Source organism: Musa acuminata, chromosome BXJ2-7 (assembly GCF_036884655.1).
Source record: "Musa acuminata AAA Group cultivar baxijiao chromosome BXJ2-7, Cavendish_Baxijiao_AAA, whole genome shotgun sequence".
Taxonomy (NCBI): domain Eukaryota; kingdom Viridiplantae; phylum Streptophyta; class Magnoliopsida; order Zingiberales; family Musaceae; genus Musa; species Musa acuminata.
The window spans coordinates 1,922,143-1,946,120 of record NC_088344.1 but is presented as its reverse complement, the minus strand read 5'-3'; the positions used below and the strand labels follow the sequence as shown (position 1 = coordinate 1,946,120).

Genomic DNA, 23,978 nt, shown 5'->3' with positions numbered 1-23,978 from the left:
GTATTTCTCTTGGCATGGATTGGGTTTTCCCGACTCACATGCCCCAAGCACATTTCATCTTGCACCGTCGCCGTAGTAGATTTTTTTTAGCACGGGTCAAGTTTTCCTAGCTCATACACCTCAGGCACATTTCGCCTTTGTGCCGCCATGAGGGATTTCTCTTGGCTCGGGTCAAGTTTTCCCAACCCACACGCCTCGGGCACATTTTGCCATACGCCTCCATTGTAGCGGATTTATCTTAGCATGGGTCAAGTTTTCCTGACTCACACACTTTGGACACGATTCGCTCTACACCTCCACCGTAGTGAATTTCTCTCAGCATAGGTGGGGTTTTTCCGATTGATAAGTCTCAAGCACGTTTAGTTATGTGCTTTTGTTGTAATGGATTTTTTTTGGCGCAGGTCGGATTTTTTTGACTTATATGCTTTGGGCACATTTCACCCTATGCCTCCACCATTGTAGATTTCTCTTGGCACGTGTTGGGTTTTCCCGATTCATATGCTTCAGGCACGTTTCACCCTATGCTTCCACCGTAGCGGATTTCTTTTAGAGAAAGCTAGGTTTTCCCGACTCACATGCCTCAAGTATGTTTTGCCCTATGCTTTCATCGCAACGAATTTCTCTTAGTGTGAGTCAGGTTTTCCCGACTCACACACCTCGAAAACATTTCACCTTACGCCTCTATTATAACATATTTCTCTTGGCATGAGTCGAGTTTTCTTGACTTATATGCCTCAAACATGTTTCACCTTATGCTTCCGCCGTAGCCGATTTCTCTTAGCGCAGGTCAAGTTTTCTTGACTTATACACCTCGAGCATATTTTGCTCTGTGCCTCCAATTATAGCAGATTTCTCTTGGCATAGGTCAAGTTTTTCCAACTCACATGCCTCGTGCACATTTCGCCCTGTGCTTCTACCATAACGGATTTCTCTTGGCGCAGATTGAATTTTTTTTATTTACATGCCTTGGGCATATTTTGCCCCGCACCTCCGCCATGATAGCTTTCTTTTAATATGGGTTGAGTTTTCCTGACTAACACATCTTATGCACATTTCACCCGATGCTTCTACCTTAGTAGATTTCTCTTAGCGCGGGTCGGGTTTTCCCAACCCACACGTCTCTAGCACATTTTACCCTATGGCTTCGTTATGATAAATTTCTCTTAGCATGAGTCGGGTTTTCTCGACTCATATACCTCAAGCATATTTCTCCCTATGTTTCCGCTATAACGAATTTCTCTTGGCGCAAGTCAGGTTTTCCTCACTTACATGCCTCGATCATATTTCACTCTACGCCTTCATCATGATGGATTTCTCTTGGCATAGATCGAGTTTTCCCGACTCACACTCCTCGTGCACATTTCGCCCTATACTTTCACCATAGCGAATTTTTCTTAGCACAGGTTAGGTTCGCATCTCTTCTAAGCATTAGTCCAGTTATCGTAGTTGGATTCTTAGGGAGTCATCTACGAATCCACTGATTAGGTCTCAGATTCAGGTAGAGCAAAGCGGTGGTGCAGCGATGCATTGAATTCTACAATTGGAGAGAGGGGCACTCCCTCGATCGCCAGTTCCATAGGCTTTAGATGATCCTAAGATGTTGGCACTATGTCAGACAAGGGGATTCCAACTAGCATCGGTGCTAATGGCGATTGAGGTATTGATCATGGTTGAGATGGTGACATTATTTGTTGGGCTAGCTAAAGCAAGAGCAAGGGGATAGCCTACATCATGCCCATTAGCATCCACACCTACTAGGTGAGGTTCAGGAATACCTTGATAAGGGCAAGTAGGTGGCTCGAGGTTATCCTTCGCAGGCAAAAAGCTTAGGTCATTGAATAGACACCAGTATCGCACTTATGTCGAAATGTCTGCATCCACATGAAGGAAGGATAATAGTTGCCCCCCTTAAGTAAAAGTGTTATGCATCCTTGTTGGAGCGTTTGTTGAGAAGCTTGATGGGCGGACGCTCCTACAATATCAAGCCCTCCTTCTAATGCCAAAAATATTAGAAGAAATCATCATTAACATTTGACTCAACCCAACATGGTCCAAACCTAAGGGTGTATGAGTTTCTGAGGTAGTGATTAAGGTGGCTTTGAGGTGGAAGTATCGAGCTCCCAAGGTGCCACCTACACTAAGACTAATGTCTAAGCAAAATTTCCTAATCTGATCCCTTTGATGCTAAGTTAGTGATCGAGGTCTCTTAGTGGGTGTAGGTTTTTCTTGAAAAGAGAGCCCCCTAGCATATCATTCGAGATTAGCTTTTATACTTGGCCTTCGAGGGGACAATCTATAACAACCCCAATGTCCTCCTCTTGACTTTTATCCATGTGGGCGATAGAGAGGAGACATTCCCAAATAACTAGCGTTGGACCTTTATCCATGCAAGCAAAATGGTGGAGGGTGATATAGACTTTTTTCTTTCATGATAGCTTCCAAGTGGTACTTATGTATCAATGATATTTGGTTGTTAATATATTTTCTATCGATATTAAATAATGCTTCATGGCCAAGTCGAGGAATACTTTATAGCTAAATTCTATTGATTTTTTACTATTAGATTCAATCGAGTTATTGTTGAGAAATATTAAAGGGTAAGATTCCATTATGCACATCTTCTTATTGTGTAGGCCATGCATGTGGTTCGGTTTTGTTGCTTTATATTCTAGTTTGTATAGCAAGAAAGGGGTGGGTTCAAGTTCGCCCGTGTGATTTATCGCTACCATTTTTGTTCTTTGTAGTCATAACTATCATGAGTTGCCTTGATTATAGTGATTGATCCGATTGATTTGATTTCTAACAATTTATGATAATGGTTGAACACATGTCATCTTTTCAAGGAGATCATGATCATGGTGATAAATCTTTAGTGTCGATTTATGAATGGCTTGCTACCTTTTCAATCAAACTGTTAAGCAAAAGAAGGGTCTAGTGGTGGAACATAAGTGTCACTTGACCAATTTGATAGGTTAGATTTTGATTATCTGATATATCGAAACTTATATCCAACCTATTCAAACTCTTAAGCCTATCAAATTATTAGACGTGAGAAGATAATAGATTCAATATATGACTATACAAAAGCCTCTCTAATGTATGCCCGAGAAAAACTTTTTTTGATGTTGAAGTTAGTGGAGTGATTCGATTTTTCTCGCAATATAGACTAATAGAATGGGTTGCAAAAATAAATATGGGAACATCATAAGATATTTTGATTTTAATTTAATAATAATAATAAGATAAAGTTCGAATTCGAAAGCACATAATCATTGCATTACTACAAAATCTTATCCCAAGATTAATCATAATTTTTATTTTAAGATTCGATCGATATTATTTCACTTACTAGTTTGATTGGGGAGTGATTTGACTATTCTCTTATTAGTAAATCAAACAGTAAAATCAAATAGTAAAAATATAAATAAAACAAAATAAATAATTTTATTGAATTTTTTTTATATTGATTAAAATTTTAAGACTCAATTTATAGAGCCTAGATTTATCTTCGACGTTTACTAGGATATAGTTCAAGACACATGTCCTTTCATTATATTAAATTTTAAATTTAAATCAAACAACTTCTCGTCAAATCAATGATCAAAGAGGTACAAAGAAAAAAAAAAAGATATCCTATATCTTTTGTGGGATCCAAAATTATTGCAAGACGCATGCCCTCCCCATTCTTATTATTAGTTTCGTGGCACTCGTCATTCCCTTGATGTCGCCATGATAGCTTAACTGGTCCTACCACCACTGTGATGTTGCACGACGTGCTTCTCCAATTAGATCTCCATGGTGGTGGTATCATTTGAGGCATATGATTACTGCATGGAGAAGGAGATGATTTGGTCGAGTGTTGTGTAGACATGGCATGAGAGACTACTGCTTGGCTGCTGCTGTCTTCCTCCTGCTTCCTTTGTCTCCGGTTGTCCCCCCAACATGTTCTCCTCCTCTCGTAATGCTCTTTGAGTGGAAGTCGGTGTATTATCGTCGACAGAAAGTGACGCCTTATCCGATTCACATCTCTTCCGAAAACCTTTCCGAGACACGTCTCATGTGTAATGATTTGAGGAAATTAACTCTGCATCAAATCGAATTTATATCTTTTACGAGAATGATGTTGGTAGCTGCAAACTTGGAATGGTTAATCATTCTTTCTTTGAAGTCAATTTCGATCTAATTCACATTAACAATCACTAAGATGCAGAAGCATCACTGAGATGGAAGGGTTAAAAGAAAGGATGCACGACAAGAGGCCAAGTGATAGGACTTGAATGCATTTACCGTACAGTTTAGTTTGATGCAGCGAGAGTGAGGATGGATGGTTGAAGAAGAGGCTATGTTCAGTTCATCATACTTGTTCCAGGTCATGAAATCTTATCTCCTTTAATCAGTCAATCCATCCATCCTTGCTTGTTTTCTTCCTTTTGGAACACTGCAGATATACATGTAATATTATCTGAAACTTGACCTCCATCAATCAATCCTGTTGGCTCTACCAGGATGGATAGCTGCTGTGGCCTATGAACCACCACCATTGTGGTCTGCGAGGGAGGTGACGACGATGATGGGCTCTGACAGTGATCTCGGAGAGGTCATGTCTGCTCGCAGCGCTGCTTTGGCTCAGCACTTGCCCGTCATCGCTCGGGCCATGTGCCATGATTGACCACACAGGAGAGAGAGACAGCGATGTCCTCGATGCCTCGCTGCTTGCACTCATCACACCGACAAGATGGCGAGCGGGGAAGAAGGCATGTTGATACTTGGAGCAGAGAGCAGGTGGAAGCGAGGGGGACAGGGAGGCTTTGGGCGAGCAGGTAATCATTGCAAGGCTCGAAGGGATCTCCTTCTCCTCCTTCGATATCATACTGTACCACCGGATCACTGCATCCGGTCACACCAACAACAACAATAATAATAATAATAATAATAATAATATTATTATTATTATTATTATTATTATTATATAATGTTAATAAATCTTTTATTTTGTTTTATTTTGACAAACTAATCGAACAAATTCTAAATTCTGATATAATTAATTATATACATTATTATTATCGAATTAATATTGTAAATAATATTTTTTTCAACATCTAAACACAAACAATTATTGGATGTATGGATACTCACGAAATGTTCCGTCAACTACGATGTAACAGCAGAGTTAACACCACTAACGGAAACATCGATGAAACATCATTCGGATAAATATTGGCTGTTCTCCAGTGAGTGCAAAGTCCGGCCGATGATGATGATGCTTAAAATGCATGAGCGATGTTATAATCATGTCGTTTCTTAACTTAAATACATTATATACTATCCATTAAATTATTTACTGTACGTGTCGAGCAGCGGCGCCACCCATGCGAGGATCGGACGCTTGGGAGTGGTCGGCCTGATCGGACCGCCCATCACGAAATGCACGGTGACGATGGGTGCCCACGGTCGTCCTTTGACCCATCCTCACGTGACCGTGACGCGCGTGCCGTGGTTCAGACGCAACAGGGACCGCCGGCGGTGGGCCCGTCGCTGACGTCTTCAGAGTACAGCGATGGGCTGGCGCTGCGGGACCCAGCGGCGATCCGGATCATCTCGGGCGTCGGTTTCCCGCGCGGCCTTGTGCGGTCCGGTCACCGTCCCGGAGGGGAGATAATATTCAGTGGGCCCGAGCGCTCTATCAAGGGCAAATGGTTTTGAGGTTCGTCGCTCATTGGGCCCACCTAAACGGACGGCCAAGATGACGAAGGGTGAAAAGGTGTGGGGGCCGAGTCGGCTGCCGTACCAAATGATTGCCATCCTGCGGCTGTCCCCGGCGAGGCGGACAGCTGTCATAGCTTCGCAGCAGGCCCTCGACCTTGTCGTCGGGCGATTCCCTCTCTCGGATGGAACACCATACACGCACCCCCCCGATGCATCAATCAGATGAATCTCGACCCTCTGATCGTTATCGAGTGGTTTAGAAATCGTAACCGGTTCATAGCCGATATAACGAGGGCATATGATAGATATATATATATCTTGGGTTCAACAAAAGGTTGATTCTTAATTAGATTGCCTCTACCTATCTATCATCCATATGGAGCGTCGCGTATCGTTGGCATCCTTATGTTGCTAAGAGAAACCCCCTTATTTAATTCCAGGTAGTGAATTGGAGAAGTCTCGAACACGTTACCATACTATATACCGGACAAGAGTCGATAATTAAACAATGGTAGAGAATTTTACGCATGCAAGCCATGCAACGGAGATATCATTGCCAAAGCAGCCATCATCGCCATCGCCCACACCATGTAGCAGTGGCAATCATAAGCTATCATTGTGTGCAAGTAGAATAGTAAATAGAATATAACTTTGTAATGATTGACTGATTAATTTAATAAATAATTTCTGACCAAGTTTAGATTAGTGATAATATATATATATATATATACATATACATCTAATCATATAAATCTACTCAATTATACTTATTTTTAATTGAAGCATCAATATAATTTAAATTTAAATTACTTTATTTTATTAAAAAAATTGATTTAATTTTTTTTTTCTCTGATGTTAAATAAAATTTTTTTTTCCCCTCTCCAAAAGGGCAAAATGAGGATTTGGCTTTCTCATAGAATTTTGGGCTGTACATGATAGAGGGAAAGAAGCATGGAAACAATGATGATCAACATAATTAGTGTTGCCTGCGTCGGTTGCTGCCGTTGTTTTTTCTCTTGTTGCCGCATTCCTGTATGTGTGTGTTTGTGTGTGTCTGTGGTGTGGTTTCCCTTTCGTGGGTCACGTGTGTTTCGTCAACCTTTGGTTTTTGTCGGTCAAACTGTAGCTTGCCCTCTGCCTCCTCTTTCCCCCTCCTCTGCGCCTATAAAGCCACTGCAGCAGAGCCTGCGAACGGTCCTTGCTTGCTTCTCTCTACTCTCTGTCTCTCTTTGGTCCAAGCCCGGGTGTGCTGCAGGGGTTGTGTAAGCTCTGGTTCAGGAGTGAGATGGAGCTTGGACTGAGACTAGGGGAGGCGCCGGAGAAGGGGGGAAGGGGACTGGGGTTGATGCTTGGGATGCGACTGGTGGTTGGGCGTGGCGGAAAGGACGAGGATGAGGAGCGAAGAGTGGAAGAAGAGGAAGAAGAGACGGAAGAGGGAAGGGGCTTGGCGGAGGCGCCGCTGCAGCTTAGCCTCCTTCCCCTCTTGCCTGTCCCTCCGCAGCAGCCTTCTTCCCCACAGCTCCGGTTACCATGGACGACGGAGACCAGTAAGAACCCTGATGAAAGTTAGGCTTTTTTGTGTTTGGAAGACACTATTTGGAGATGAAGTTTTGAAATTGATGAAGATTCCATATGCTGAATCCGCTGGTTTTTGTTTAGCAGAGAAGAAATCTATTTCGATTAGATTCTTTTTTTATCTTCAAGTTTTTTGAGGAGATTTAAGATATGGAATTTGGGTTTTCTTGTGTTACATTCGAATTCCTCCAACGAAAAATATGCATGCCATCGGGATTAAAGGAAGCGGTAAAAGAGCAATCTTGAACCCATTTGGAAGAGCATTTACAGCAGGGGTTCGTGAAGGATTCCGCTCCAAGTTTGAATCTTTGTATGTGTTTGTGTAGAAAATTTGGATGCCTCGATGCGGGGGTTCGATATGAATCATTCGCCATCGGCAGTGGCGGCGGACGAAGCGGCGTCGTCGTCGTCATCACCGAAGAGTATTCCGTCCTCCTTCCAGATGGACTTCTCTGCCCAAAGAGGCGGCGACGAGCCGGGTGGAGGAGGAGAAGCGACGACGGTGGAGATTGGGTCGTTGAGGGTGAGCGACGAAGAGGAGAACGGGCTGGGGAGGAAGAAGCTCCGACTCACCAAGGAGCAGTCCGCCTTCCTCGAGGAGAGCTTCAAGGAGCACAACACCCTCAACCCGGTGAGATCATCATCTTCACCCATATGCACAAATCCTATATAAAAAAAAGGCGTAAAAAATCTCTAAAAATCATCTCAAGTCACCATAAAAATCAAGACTTTTGGTGCAATATTTCATCCTCTGTAACATATTTGCAGAAACAGAAGCTTGCTCTGGCCAAGCAGCTCAACCTGCGGCCACGACAGGTGGAAGTCTGGTTTCAGAACAGAAGAGCCAGGTACTCTTCTTCCTTCTTCATGCATTTTCGACATCTCGGCTCCTCTTCCACCGCAAAGATCGAACCTTCGTCTTCCTACACCCCCATGCTGGGTACCTTTACTCCTCTATACAAGCTCATCACAGCTCGAGCTAATAACAATAACAGGACAAAGCTGAAGCAGACGGAGGTGGACTGCGAGTACCTAAGGCGCTGCTGCCAGACGCTGACGGAGGAGAACCGCCGCCTCCAGAAGGAGGTAGCGGAGCTGCGGGCCCTCAAGACCTCCCGTCCTTTCTACATGCACGTCCCAGCTACCACCCTCTCCATGTGCCCCGCCTGCGAGCGCGTCGCTTCCACCACCACCATCCCCACCGCTCCGGCTACGCCCAGCGCAGACCACCGGCCAAACTCCTTCGCCGCCCTCTTCTCGAAACCCGTAGCCCTGCAGTCGGGCTCTCGTACTGCTCCTTCGGCGCCTCGCCTGCCGTCGCCGGCCTCCTGAGGGCTGTGGCTGGCCATTGATATTGTCCTTCTGGCAAATCTTTTTGAGCTTGAAGGGATTTTGTGGTTTCTCTTCATTATTTTTTTAGAGGAAGGAAAATTGATCTTAGTGACGAGTGTTGACGGATTCTGCATAATCTTAATTAGATATTGGTACAGTTTAATCAGCTCCAGATTCCTTTGGTAACTTTAGGCTTTAATGTCTATGGTTATCTTATTGTTCTGTCCATCTTTCGTCGGAACACATAAAGACGCTGTCACAGAGATGTATGGACGATATAGTGAGGAGCAAGAAAGATCTGTTGCAGACATCATCAAACCAAACTCATCTTCGTACTTCTGCTGCTTGCTGATCCTGAACTCAACAAACTCCGCTGGTCTTCTTCTGATCCACACGGCCCCTCCGGTGTCCGTAGATCTCCTGCTGCTGCGTCGTCTCTCCGACGCTCTTCCTGTAGACAACCACGCCCCCAGGTTTATCCTCAGCCTTGACCTCGGCGACTATTGCCGTCCGCGCCCACCGGCCGTCCAAATCCGCCACGGCCTTCCGGATGTCCGACACAAGCCGCTCGGCGAGGCTCCTGCTGAAGTCCTCCCTGATCACCACCCTGAGCACCGCCATATGTTCCGCGTCGGCCGGCATGGTGTACGCCGGGACGATCCATCCGAACCGCCTTAAGCTTTCCGACACGTCGAAGACGGTGTACCTGCTGCTGTCCCTGAGCGAGAATGCAACGAGCGGCACGCCGACGTCGCCGGATACCATCTCGAACCTTCCGGTCGCCTGGATGCCTTCCTTCAATGCCTTTGCATTCTCCATGCAGTTCTCCATGATGCTCCTGTAACCCCTGCACGTCACTTGGTACATGAGATTGTCTCCACCTTTCCACCACGCCCATCATCAACCTTCATGACATAATGGGAAAGAAAGGCGAAGAGTAAGAAGACACCTCAAAGCCGAGGCGTATGAACTGGTAGTACTGTGCTATTATCTGACTTGAACCTGCACGCAGAGAGAAGATGAAGCAATTACCATAGCCAGAACTCGCTGCACTGGAAATCTCATTCAATACCTTTAGAGAAGTTGAGAGTGAAGGTGGGTTGGTCTGAGCCAAGATAGTTGACATGGAAGATGAGTTCTTCAGGCAGATCCTCTTTGTTCCTCCACACGATCCAACCTACGCCTGCATAAACCAATCCATATTTGTGGCCACTGACATTTATGCTCTTCACCAATGGCAACCTGAAATCCCACTCCAGATCTGGGTAGAGGAAAGGTGCCACGAATCCACCACTCGCAGCATCAACATGAATGGGGGTGCTCCATCTGCATGCCACAACCATGAAGTTTTTTCGTCGCACTTTGTGACCAGTGAGACCGAGTTCACTTACCCGGTTTCCCTGTTCTTCTCTGTCAGGAGGTGATTTAGAAGCTTAATGTCTTCAAACTCTCCGGTGAGAGTTGAACCCAAGATGGCAGCAACACAAATGGTGTTCTCATCAACCATTTCCACTGCCTTAACAGGGTCCATCACATAGAAACCCTCCCTCAACTTCACTTCCTTTAATTCCACTTCAAAGTACTTGGCAAATTTCTCCCAGCAAACCTGAAGACAATAATCATAAACGATGAGATAGTTCGTCAATATGAGCTATAAGGAATACTCGACCTGAACATTTGCACCGGTGACGATGTTGGGTTTGTCATGAGGCTTCCCCTCCGCCTTTCTTTCGTTCTGCCATTTCCTCTTGAATGCCAACCCTGCGAGCATTATAGCTTCGGAAGACCCCACAGTTCCAACTCCAACAGCAATTTCGTCTTCCCCAATTGGGGCATTGAAAAGGTGGGCTATCATATTCACGCAGCGATTCTGCAGACGATTCCACGGGCGGCAAATGAAGATTCCAAAGGAGCAGATGCAATCATGCGTCCAACACCCCGAATTAATCACTCAAAAAAATAGAACGATTAAGATTGATTTATAGAGATTATAGTATTATTATTATTTTTAGTTTAAATATCTATCAAATCGGATGATGCCAATTAATATCAGATATCAGAGTCTTAGGTTGATATCTGTAGTTAGTCTCTGTCTAAGACTCAAGAATGAATACTACTCGAATATAATCATCACCTGTAGCTCGGTGGTGACGGGGTACCCATCCATGTCGACGTAGTTCTTGTTGATGGCGGACATGATGAGGCGGTCGCACTCCGGCTCCATCCACGTCGTCACGAACGACGCCAGGTTCAGCCGCGGGTTCCCGTCCAGCATCAGCTCGTCGTTTATGATCTGGTACGCCGCCTCCTTTGGTATCGACTGCTCCGGCATCTTGAACCTGTTTCTCGACCGGCACCATCCTCACTCGAACTAAAGCACCACGTAAGACAGGAGGAAGGAAGCGAGGAAGGAGCATGACATGACCTGGGGAGCGAGGCACGGACGTATCTGGAGGCGAACGTGGAGTACAACGGCTCGCCGGTGTCCACTCTGGTGGTGGTCACCACCATTTTCCTCTCGCTCTTGTGACCACAACGTCCCTCTGTCTCCCTCCTTCGTTGGTGCTCCGAATCGGGCAGGAAGCGGAAGAGATGTCGCTGTATACCTCACGGTCGTCTTTATCGAGCGGTGACGAAGGTTGCTACGAGGCCGTCAGATGGCTTTCGGGGCGGCGAGTGGAACCAAACGTGGGATGTCTCGTGGTGCGCATACGTACGACGTCGACGCGTGGATGGGGTCAGGAGCGGCGGCTGTCGAGACGTGGAGGTGAACGGACCGCTTGGATGAGAACAATGTGACATGACTAAGGGATAAGATAACTTCTGGAGTTCACACAAATTGAGTGAGTTCTTTTCCCCCCTTTTTTTTTTCCGGTGAATGAAATTAAAAAATAATAATGTGATATTAAATTCATACATGAATCTAATGAACATAATTTTGTTTTTGTAAAGACCTGAGTTTCTCTTTTTAAGTAATATTTTTAAAATTTTTATTTGATATTCTTATTTTCCTTTAATACCTAAAATACCTATCATCATTGTCCCTCTAGTGTATGTTGTTTTCGTCTCATCGCTTTCACCTCATCAACCCCATCACTTAGATCCTATCATGGTCGTCTCCTTCCTTTCCGTAAGATCTTATTGTTTTAACCATATCATTTTTTTCTATCAGTAGCAACAAATTTGTCAATCGAGTCATCAAACTAGAAGAAGAAAAAGAAAAAATAATTATTGATCGTCAACAACAACAAAGATAGTGAGAGTAAAAAGGTGTTGCTATCATATGTCTTTTATTGTACTATGGATGGATCATCCTCAATTTGATAATGATCATCTACAATAAGTATGTATATATCCTCACGGTAAAACATAGGTGAGAGGCCTCGTAATGAATAATAAATTAATGAACAATGAAAAAAATTAAAAATAGAGGTACCAAATGAAAAAACTAAAAATAAAATATATCATTCGAAAAAAATAAAATAATTAAAAAATTATTTGTAACTCTTAAGTGTGTCAAATTTAGATATCGATAATATGGTCATAAACAATAATTCATTTGCAAGCTCGAGTCTCACACATAAAGATGAGTCTGATTTTCTACTCGATTCACAACTTTTTTTCAGAAAAAAATATATATTAAATTAAAATTCTAATACAGCCTAATATCAATTCATTAGAACTCAAAACAGAAAGCAAGGTAGGAGACTAATAAGACCTCCAGCAATTATTTACATGATTGTATTTGACAAAATTTGTTAATCAATGTACACATCCGATAGCTTCTCTATATGCATATAAAATTTTGTAAAATTATAAAAAAAAAAAAAATCAGATTGATAAACTAACAATGTGGATTAAATATTTCATCACTATTTGAATTTTATTGAAGTAATGGAAGGTCTAATCCACATGATCAAATCTGTCCATGTCTAATCATGAATCCTTCGCATTCAAATAATAATGATGATGTAGAATCAATTTGATTTGATTTAGATTCACATGCATAAGAGGTCCGATATAATTGAGTGAGTGGCTCAAGTGTCTGATAAATAACTAATATACATAAAGATCAAGATTGAATGGTGCCCGAGAAAGTCCTTCTAATGCTTTGGTTAATTTGAGATAGAAAATAATAGTTTTGAGTAAACAGTAATTAATCTATAATAGTGGTTTGATGATCTTTAATGATATACCCGACAGTTTACTCGCCAAGACCACAACCTTTTACATAAACGGAAGATTAAGCCTTTTTAGATAACCTCTAATGAGAGGTTAATGAAAAGATGGAAAGTTAATCTGCATTGCCACCTTTCCAAAAGAAGGAAGGGTCGAGGGCGAGAGAGAGAGAGATGAATGGAAATTTGTGGGTTCCAATAAAAGGTCTCCGGGAGAGTGTTGTAAACATGGCTTCGCCGGCATAAAGGGTGCTGCTGCTTTGAAGCCTCCTCTATCACGCTTAGTCCTCATTTAGGACTTTGCGCAGCTTAAAGTTGCGGAGTGTCCGAAGAACTACCGCGAGGCAAAATGGCTTTTTAGCCTCTCACACCCCAGTTTGGATCCTTCGGCCGAATCATTTGATCCTTCAGACGGGCATGTTGCAATCCTTCGTCCTCAGACAAACCTCCAACACACCACCAGTACGTACGATCGAACACCTCAAACGGACGTCGAATGGAATGAGGTCACACGCATCACGATGCATGGAGAACACTATCACTGGCGGTCGCATGTCCTCTTTTCTCGACCGTGCGATCACGTTCCTACGGTGGACAGCGGCCAGGGCACGCAGGTACGCATTGAGAACGGAGAAAGGGAAAGCACGATGAAGTCGTGATGTCGTATGCATTATTTAGTGGCAATTCGATGCTACTTTATGAACATTACTAAGGCAAAATAAGCAACCAACTTGATCTCACTTTTGACACCTTAATCCTGCGTTCATTCCCAAATGCATTATATAAACATTCCACGACACATTCATTGAGGAGTAACATGCCTAGCTAGCAAGAAAATTGATAATAATAATAATAATAATAATAATAATAATAATAATAAGCCTAGCTAGATTTATTTCTTTCCAATTTAGATTTTGTCCTAATCTTAAGGGGGAGAGCTAGTTTGGCTATCATTCTTTCACAACATTGGAGAAAGTAAAAGAAGAGAGAGAGAGATAGATATCAACAAAACGAATCACGAGAAAGAGCCGCAATGCACATCTTTTCCTTTGGTTGGTCGCTGTTTGAATACAGTGTCTTTCTTTTCCTTTTTACCTTCTCTCTTCCGGCCGCTGATTGAGTCCTTCTTTCTTCCAAAAGCCTCTTATATTTAACTCCTTCGGAGACAGCATTCGCAGGGTGAAACTGTGAGGAGAGCAGCAGCAGACTCGGTCTTGAGACATGATGGCCCTGGAAAACTATTTTCTATTCCCCTACCACTTCTCCTTGGATTGGGATCCACACACCTTTGCGGTTGGAGATCTCCATGAGCAACTCATGCCTTCGGGTAGCTGCAGCCGCGTCGCTCCTGCGCCTCTATTCTTTCTTCTTTGGGTTGTGCATGCATACGTTGGCCTGAACCCTGCTATGTCTTTTGGTGATAGCTGTGGAGTCGCCGTTGTCATCGCAGGCCTCGACCGGTTACTTGCAGGACGCGGTGGCAAAGTGGAAGGATCCGAGCAAACAGAGATGCCTGGCTTTCCTGCCTGTTCATGATCCGTCACCGCCGACGATGACGACGACGAACAAGGCAAAAGAGCTCCAAGATCTTCTTCAACTAGTACTACTCGAATTCTGGTGCTTACTGTAGAAATGTCACTGCCTACTAATTACTGATGTTGTTGATTACTGAGTCTTTGTCTGGCTATCTTTTTCCTCCTAGGGTTTTCGGGATACAGATTGTCATGGACATCCCTTGCGTGATTTGAACTGCATGCTGCAAGAAAATGCAGTAAATCCAGGTAAGATTTTGCATTGCTTTTGTGAGTCTCTCATCCCACCGACTCTCTCTCTCTCTCCTGCATCACAAATCTGAAGCTGTCTCACAAACCCACTCAACACACCAACGACATTCTGAAGATATGTAGCTTAAAGAAGGTTTGGTCACCGTGTCCATTTCATGCGCATGGCCATTCGGGGTCCACTGTCTTTTTTTGCATGCCTCGCTTTGCCCCCACAGTGATAAAAGAGTGAGGGCAGACGTGCTTTTGTTTGGTTGTACATTATTTGGATTTGCTCGTTCATAAGCAAATCATCTTCTTTATCAGTTCAATCCCCTTCGAACGCGCTGCGGAAGCCCAAAACTCAGGTCGCTGCGCTGCAACTACTCCCAGTACAAGAGCCACTCGCCTCTTCCTCGTCCTATGAAGAGCCACAGCACATCAGAGAAGGAAACGGAAAGAAGCCTTGCCTCGTTGCCTCCAAAGTAAAAGAACGTGCTTTCCAAGGTAGTTCGTACGACGGCCAGCCACAATGCACTTTCCCTTTGTATTCGCAGAATCCTGATACTTGGGCTCATGGTAGATTGCGAGAGGAGGCGATTCAAGAAGAGCAAGGGCAAGACCGACGTCGTGTACCCCTTCGCCGTGGTGAAGCCCGGGGGCGAAGAGGGAGACGTGACGCTGGACGACATCAACGCAAGGATTCTGATGCGCCCGAGGCGACCAGTCCGCCACCCGGTGGGGGAGTACGCCGACGGCGCCTGTGTTACGCCGGTCGGGCGGGGCCTCTCAGGCAAGGCGGTGGTAAGCCTCACGAGGATCCAAACACAAGGGAGGGGCACAATAACGATCGTAAGGACAAGAGGATGAAGTCACTGCGGCCACTTGTGTCGTGTGTACATGAAGGTTAACTGGTCTCGAACATGTAGTACAAGCACTGCTGCCCTAATTTAAGGCTCGCCTCTTCACCTCTCATGCTCTGTTTCCTGGCTTAACATATCCTGTATCTATTGTATGGCTAGTAGATATAACATGTCAAGAGATCCAAAGTCGAGAGAAAGAGCCAGTGGCTGCAGGGAAACTGATCCTGTTCAGATACATCTCACCACAGGATGTGCATCCTATTCATGAAGGACAGTGAGCTTGCTGTGGCTCTTGCCCTTCCTTATTTGTGACTATGTTTCGTGCATGTGATACAAGTGGTGACAAAATGCAGGGAAGTAGTAGATGTACAGAACATTGTCATCTAGCAACAGCTCCTGAAGTGAACTCTGTTGGATAATTTCCCTTTTAGTTCTCCACAAGCAGAAAATAGGAAAAAAACCAGACTGAATACACAGGCCCCGAACAGAGAGAACAAAAGCAGAAAAGCAATTCCAGGAACAATTTGTTTCTGAGTTACTGCTCATTTAGAAGAAAGAGATACTTCATCTTAGCTCTTCAAAATCTTCCAGACTTAGTTCACTAATTGGCACAAGTGGGAGTAGACATCAAAAGCTGGATCTCGTCTTCCTCCCAGATGTTGCCAGAGACAAAGATCGACGGGGCGGTAAACGATGTGGACATATCCTCCATCATTTGATGCGCGAAAGGTGTTGGGGAAGGAATGATTAAAGGCTCCCCCACGCTGCATGTGAGCACATGCATGGCCGAGACCACAGCTATGGTGTTCGTAGAGCTGCTGGTGGAGCAGGTGATGATCGCTCTGTAACTGATTTGATGGGCGGAGAGAGAGGTCCTAGAGCTGCTGGTGGAGCAGGTGATGGTCGCTTGTTGCTGATTCGATGGACGGAGAGTAATATAAGTTGTCTTGTCCAAGTGAAGTGACTCCTCTAAAGATGAATATGTGATCTGTGTAAGTTTCCTGTTGCCTCTCTGATTTGCATATAATTCCTATATTCTTATATAAATTCACAAATCATGATAAGATAAGGATTGAAGAAATCTTTGTCAAATAACTCCCTTTACACTTGTATAAATACTGCTCACTTCAATAAGATAAATAATTTTTTCATACCTTATTTTATCGTAGTATCAAAGCCTCTTACCTTAAGTAAGATTTTTTTCTTCTTTATTATCTAGCGACAACAATCCAAATTTTTTCTTCTTTATTATCTAGCGACAACAATCCAAAGTTTGAACATGAAAATCACAAAATCAAAATTTTCAAATAGCATATTAGCGACCCCTTAGCCTTGAGATCCCGGTAGTCACACAACCACAAGTTAGCTCGATAAGTTCTTTGCTGGTTCTTATCATTGATATGCATGCTGATCTGCTATCGTCATTGCAGTAACAATAGTCCTCAAGATTTCTTCTTCCTTGTTCTCTAGCAACAACAATCCAAAGTTTTTGTCAAGAACATGAAAATCATAATTTTTCGATGAAATCAAAGTTATCGAAGAGTACATTAGTGACCCCTTAGCCTTGGGATACCAATAATTACGCAACCACAAGTCAGCTCGACAAGTTCCCTACTAGCTCTCGTCGTCGATTTGCATGTTGATCTGCTGCCGTGGTTGCAGCAACAACAACCCTAAAGTGCTCTCTATCGGCAAAGCAAGACCTCCTCACCGATGAAGTCCTCCCTTCCATCTTAACTAGCAATTAAGGACCTAGTCTTGCAATTGCGAGTTCCTCTTAGTGAGGCGTAGTGTTTGAGGAGCCTCCTCTACTACGATCGGTCTCCCCACTATGGTGCCTCTAGCATTGTGTTCATCGATGAATCGCTCCCCCTACTTCCTCACCGATTGCTCTTTACCTCAATATCCTTATTCTTACTCAGTGACTCACTTCAGTTATGACCAAATCGATCTAGAAACAAACTTCCTTTCGCCTCTTCCTTCACCAGCAAAACTGCTCCTCCAGGCCACACCTTCAACCCACCGAGATCTGCTCACCCAAGCACCTCCTTCAACACAGATCCTAGATTTGAGGATCTGAGACCTCTTATAGCCAAGGCCAGAGTGCTTCTAGCAGCCGAGTTCCTAGTGAACCCAACGTGAGGTCGAGTTCTTCGTCGCATTTACTTTGACAGAGGAGGTGAATACTAAGCCCCAAAAACCTATCTATCATCTTATGGTATACGATACCTCAAGTCATCACCACACACTCCTCAACTAATTGGCTCTACCAAATGAAAATATCGACATATAGTTAAAACTAGTCATAGGTTATTTGAGAGGGATATCGAGATAACCAGATAGACTGGTATGCTATATACTCATTCATAAGATAGAGACAACTAGTCTCAAAACTACTCGTGTGGGGACATTAGGGATACCGCTCAGGTACTCATTGGAGAATGAGTTCACTAATTAATTTGCTCACAGAATATTGGATAGTTGATGATACCTTATTGTAAGATAGAGATTCCGTTGTCCCAGTGGTATATCTATATCTGGTCCTTTGACTGTAGACACCAATGATGTATTATATGAGTACTCTACTCTTTGATACAAGATTTATAGACTTAGAAGTTTCAGATCTAGCACAACCGATCATCAGGAGTGGCAACAAATCTTATGAGGGCTATTGAGTGTCAATAGAGGATCATCCACTCTTAGTGTCATGAGAGGAATATCTTATGTATTCTTGCTCAAGCAAATCCCTAACTACGATTATTCAGATTGAGAGAGAAAGAGTTCTCCAAGAGAATCCGATTAGAGCAAGACTCAAGTAGAAACTATATTGGCCTAATAGTTCCATGCCTGGTATATAATCTCTAGAATATTAGATAGATGAGGGACTATAGATACATGGTAATTGAGGACAAACATGTCTAATGGATTGGATTCTCCTGTATCATCTGAGGACTACGCTGTAATGGCCTAGTACATCCGTAGTCGATGAATCGAGTAAATTATTATAGAGATAATAGTTCACTGAGCCAAAAGAAGTTTTGACATGTATGACTCACGACCAACTCGATATTGAGCCTAGAGAGTCAACACATATGGTAGGTATTGTGTTAAGTAGAGGTTCAGATATGAGATATTCACTAGAGCCCATATCTTATTAGATATACAATAAGCCCTTAAATTATTTGATATTGTGAATAAGATCCAATAAGAGCCAATGAGATATTATTGGGTAGAGATCCACTAATCTAAGAGGCTTGGATAGTTAGATGGAGATCTAATACCCAATAGGACATGATCCACTATGGTTATGTTAATACGGAGCCTCTATAAATAGGAAGAAACCAAAGGGTCATAGGCTAGACCCTTTTGGTTGTCACCTCTTATTTTCCTCTCCTCCTCAGCCAACAGTCCCCTATTTGGGGTATGTGGATAGCATGAAGGGTCGGCCCTTTCTTGATTGCGTGGTATGTTCAGCGAGGAGATTTGAGGAGCAATTTGAGGAGCATATTCGTAGCTCCTATCATGTGGATCACCGCTAGAGATGAGGACATTTGACCTCTTTTATCATTTCTCGTAGAGCTACATGTTTTAATGGATATACAATCTTCTTTGGAAACACACATCCCTTAACACGCGTGGTTTTTTGGTTTTGTGGGATTTTGCACACCAATCATTGCACAACGATGAAATCTTATTTTCTGCAAAAAATTTTAGGATTTTATTTTTTATTCTTCCATTGCATATGTGATGTCACCTCATATTTTCATGTAGTACTATTTTATTATACACAAAATATCATTAAAGGTAAGTGGATCTTTCGAGTTAAACAAAACCCAGATGGATCAGTTGCCAAATATAAAATACACATAGTGGCAAAGGGTTTCATTAACAACCAAGTATTGATTTCTAGTTATTAACCAATAATAATCTGACTTATCTTGAGTTTGACTATTACAAAAAGACTAGCATATACGATAATTAGATGTTAATAATGCTTTCTTACATGGAATCTAACTGAATGTATCTTTATACAGCAACCTCTTGGTTTCATCTATCCTCAATATCCAAGTCATATTTGTAAATTATAAAAAACTATTTATAGACTTCGTCCTCCAAGAGCTTAGGACACCAAACTTAGTTTTTTTATGGCATTAAGTGGCTTCATCAACTCTAAGTCTGATGCCTCCTTATTTTTATGATAATAAAATGGAAGTACATTATATCTATTGACATTTGTTGATGACATCATCATCACAGGCAATAATCCTATAGAGATCAACGAATTCCTCATGTAGTTGGTCGATTCTTCATTAAGGATCTAGGAATCTTTAGCTACTTTCTGGGAGTGAAAGTAACATACACATCTTTAGGACTCTTTCTATCTAAAAGGAAGTACATTTAAGATTTACTATCAAAGACAAACATATAAAATGCTAAAGAGGTTGCCACTCTACTCTCTGCTACTGAGTCACTCAAATTATATAATGACAACCCTACTACGGATCTCACACAATACCGACAAGTATTTGTGTCTTTACAATACTTATCTCTCAAACATTCAGATATCTCATTTGCATTTAACAAATTATTATAATTCATGCATCGACTCTCTACTATGTATTACAATTCATGCCTTTGTCAATACTTATTAGGTAGGGAATATTGACGATAGAACGCCTACGTCAAGTTATATTGCTTTCCTTGTAGTAAATCCAATCAGTTAGATTTCTAATAAATAGAAAACAATCGCAAGATCCATAATTGAAGCTGAATACTAAGCCATAGCCATCACTATTGCAGAACTCAACTGGGTCACCAATTTGCTATAGAAACTTAACATAAACTCCACATTCACTCCTATAATATATTATGACAATGTTGGTGTCACTACTTATGCACCAATCAAATTTTCTATTCACATATGAAATATATTACTATAGATCAACTACACGTTTCTCATGCATATATTGCTGATCAACTAGTAGACTCTCTCAGAAAACCCTTCACCCACAAAACATTCTCATTATATCGGTCCAAGATTGATATCCCAAATAGAAACTTAATTACGATGGCCTGATAGAAGATTAGGATTATGATAAATTTAGAAAAACTGTCTAATCATAATAAGATAAGAATAGAGGCAATCTCTCTTATAACTCCTTCTAAACCTATATAATTATTGCTCACTTCAATAAGATATACAACTTCACATCTTATTTTATCACTGTGTAAGTAAAACATGCGCAATGTATATTTTGTGTTTTTCCCTCTTTCAACATAGTGTGTTTCCCTCAATCCTGAACTTCGATTCTAAAAGAGAAATTGAGATTTTTTTTTTACAAAGAATAAATAAGTTTTCAGTTCTTTCATAAATAATGAACTCCAGGTACTTTTATACACCATGAATCGGTGTACTGGGGATCAATATACAAAGATGTAAGAGGAGCCATATGTACATAATATTCTAAACTGGATCAATGTACTAAGAACTAAGGACTGGGATCAGGAATTCGAAGTTCCAAGTCCCATCTGTTGTCATCACAGTGGCATAACCTAATTTTAGCTCTCAGCAGATGCCGAGAGCTGATATATCAACAGAAACACACTCTAGTGAAAACGTTCAAACAACATTTAAGTTCTTCATGATGATAAATGTTCTTTTTTGCCTTCTTTGATATCTTTCTCAGCTAATTAAAGGTAGGTTAAGAGATCAGATAGAGATTTTTCTTTCACTCATTAACTTCGCCCTCTCTTTCCAAGAGAAAATTTAACAGGTTCTCTTTCCATCTCAATCTCCCGCACTGCTGAAAACTAAGACTATTATATGAATGATAAGCATCTCTAGTGCTTGTAATTGATGACTGATTCGGACGAATCAACTGCAACTTTTGTTTGAGACTATCAAATCAAATCAATCGATTCGAAGAAGAAGCAGAGCTGTCAGCTGCCTGGCAGGAGCTATCAAAAGCCCATGCCAAGGCATGGGAGTCATTCTGCTTCCACTTTCTTTGTCTGGGGGTGGCCATGCAAGAGCATGAGATGGCGGAATGATCAGCTTCTCGCCACTGCCTGTGGTGGCAAATGTTTCCTGGTACGACGTGGAGCTGATGCGGCCACAGGTGTCAGGAAAGCTTCCTGCGGAGGTCTCTTCCTCGCCCCGTCAGCTTTATTGGGTCAGCAGAATAAAAGAAGGGCCTCAAGCACGCCTCGCTTTAGCTGCCGCTAAGGCTGAAGGTTTCCATCCGTGTCCTTGACCAGGGAGGCGTGGAGGTCCATGGCGACATGAGGTTGACTATACGTGGAATTACAAGAGTTAAGAAATCCTTATTTCGATCAGATACATCGAATCCAGTCGATATAGATATATGTGGAAAGAATTTTTTTGGTGTTGCTAATGGATTACAATCTCAATCCCCCACACTGAGAAGGAGATATTTGACATCATGCAAATATTATCAATTATAAGAATTCTTAAATTATTTAACATTTTAATATTTTTAATAATTAATTTCATCAATAAATTCCTTGATTCCTCACGTGTCTAATATGAGACTGCATAGTTGTGTTCGCCTACTTTGACTGCGGCCACACAGCTCAATACATATGGCGACTTCTTTTGTATAGAACAATTTGCCTACTCTATTAACGTCTAATAATAAAGATAATTGTAATGTATTTGAAAGATAGGATAGCTGAGCATCTGCATGCATCATATTAAAATATGAGCATCAGTGAGCTGCCGTTGAATAAAGTTTGTTGACCGTTGGATTGGTATTTAGCAGCCACGGCAGGCGCTTAGGTCAACCAATCACAGTCGAGCGTCGCCTTCGGTCGGCCACTGATTAGTTTAGTTAAGGTTGGACTTGAACACACGCGGACGGCTGCAAACACGTCAGACTGTTCGTCGAGGGCTGCTTTACTGTTGAATGCATGCAATAAAAATCCATCTTCAAGCAGGAAGAGTACATCTTTCCATTAGCAGATGTCTCCCAAGATCTGCTATCTGGATAAATTGGACTTCTGACGCATTCAGAGTCTAAATACCCAGCTGGAGATGGTGGGGGGGGGAGAGTCAACGGAGGAGGTTTTATCGTCTTCCTCATGATATGGAACAATTCTGTGGCGCAAAGCAAGTGATTCAGGAGCTTTTAAGAATTCTTCATCTGCTTTACGACATGCACTCCTGAAACCACTGGATGCTTCTGCTGTATAAAGAAGAACCATACCCAACCACCAGCTTCTGCTTTGACCATTATTTCTCTTACCCAGGTTTTGGTTTCATCACTGCATCCGTAACCATGGATGACATTGAAGTCAGTCTCGTGCTTCCGATTTGTCCTTCGTCGTACAACTTCAGTTAATGACACTAAGCTGTCTTCTAGATGATGCGTGGATACAGAAGAGAAGCTTTATGGCAAAAAGACATGTCAAATTGGTGGTCAATTCACATCCACATTTACTCGTATCAAATGCCATGACTAACTACGGCTGACAGCAAAAACTCAGATGATTCTGCAAGTAGAGGGTGGTAGTTAAGGCCGTAACTTATTCCACACGCAATTTGTTCTCGAAGGAGTGTGGAATTCCAAATGGCTGTTGGCTTCTATAGCGTTTCATGGCAGTCGTGATCTGAAATGGTCATGTTCCCACGGTAGCAAAGCGGTTTATGCTATCATCTGGTGACGGTCGTGATTTGCTGCTGCTTCCCTATGAAACAGGTGAGTTTCTTTCAAGGGAAAAGGACGAGGACATGATTACCTACTGCGACTGTCATGCTGCTGCAATAATACTCCTACAACCTGAAAAAAGACCATAGCAAACAAACACCCAGTTCTGTGAGCAATTTGGTTTTGCCACTTGCTCCAAAACCTCTTTGTCTACACTCACAAGCCTTAATTCGGTACATATTCCTATGAAGCATTTCCTTTTTGGTACATGTCATTGCTGCAAGGCAAGAAGGAAGGCCACCGCAAGAGACCCAATTGTTTATCTCCTTTTCAATGTCCGCATCGGATGGATAAAAACAAAAGACGAAAAAATAGCGTGGAGAGTTCAGCTGTCCCACCGGAGAGACAAGGAACAGGTAATCCACACCACTCCTGTCATGCCAAACAGTGGGATTGAGCTCCATGGAACGGAGGAGATGTGAGGAGAACCGTGTTCCTTGTCTCGCGAGACGCAGGAGGAACTGCATGCACCTCGATGAACACATGCTTGCATAATATACTCTATTCTATGTCCGTGTCAGATGACACCCTTTGCCCATGTGTCAAAACTTCAATGCAGAAAACTAACAGCAGCAGCGGCTGACAGCTTGAGATGACACTCAAGCAAATTCCCAATTCGCCGTTGCAATGTAAGTTGCAATCTCTATCTCGCATCCTCACAGATTTGCGTGGCAGCAGCGGCAGCAAGAGGCGAAAGGACAAGCGAGAGCAATAGATCCGCACGAATCCGACGACTGGGATTTGACGTCTTGTACCAGTGTCTCGTGAAGCACCAAACGAGAACCACTGGAACACACGGCACATCCATTTAACCACGTGTGCAAAAATGAATGGCTG

General features: G+C 42.6%; 3 protein-coding genes across 4 annotated transcripts; 2 read left to right on the top strand and 1 right to left on the bottom strand.

Moving 5' to 3' along the window:
* Window positions 1–6,911: 6,911 nt before the first annotated feature.
* LOC135616567 (homeobox-leucine zipper protein HOX11-like) lies at window positions 6,912–8,779 on the top strand. The gene is made up of 4 exons (XM_065115889.1): window positions 6,912–7,253; window positions 7,608–7,912; window positions 8,050–8,129; window positions 8,277–8,779. The coding sequence occupies exons 1-4, from the start codon at window positions 6,992–6,994 to the stop codon at window positions 8,611–8,613; spliced, it is 984 nt and encodes a 327-aa protein (XP_064971961.1). The 5' UTR covers window positions 6,912–6,991; the 3' UTR covers window positions 8,614–8,779.
* Window positions 8,780–8,967: 188 nt separating this feature from the next.
* Window positions 8,968–11,204, bottom strand: LOC103990848 (glutamate decarboxylase-like). The gene is made up of 7 exons (XM_065115888.1): window positions 11,039–11,204; window positions 10,748–10,952; window positions 10,283–10,483; window positions 10,005–10,219; window positions 9,686–9,939; window positions 9,563–9,615; window positions 8,968–9,460 (listed from the first exon to the last, which is right to left on the bottom strand). The coding sequence occupies exons 1-7, from the start codon at window positions 11,122–11,124 to the stop codon at window positions 9,095–9,097; spliced, it is 1,380 nt and encodes a 459-aa protein (XP_064971960.1). The 5' UTR covers window positions 11,125–11,204; the 3' UTR covers window positions 8,968–9,094.
* Window positions 11,205–13,974: 2,770 nt separating this feature from the next.
* Window positions 13,975–15,526, top strand: LOC103991137 (uncharacterized). 2 transcript variants are annotated; one of them, XM_065115226.1, is made up of 5 exons: window positions 13,975–14,118; window positions 14,216–14,391; window positions 14,494–14,572; window positions 14,879–15,061; window positions 15,135–15,526. In XM_065115226.1, the coding sequence occupies exons 1-5, from the start codon at window positions 14,013–14,015 to the stop codon at window positions 15,419–15,421; spliced, it is 831 nt and encodes a 276-aa protein (XP_064971298.1). In that variant the 5' UTR covers window positions 13,975–14,012; the 3' UTR covers window positions 15,422–15,526. The 2 variants fall into 2 exon arrangements, with proteins under 2 accessions (XP_064971298.1, XP_009408772.3); XM_009410497.3 differs by having other exon boundaries at window positions 13,977–14,118; window positions 14,879–15,058.
* The last annotated feature ends 8,452 nt before the right edge of the window (window positions 15,527–23,978 follow it).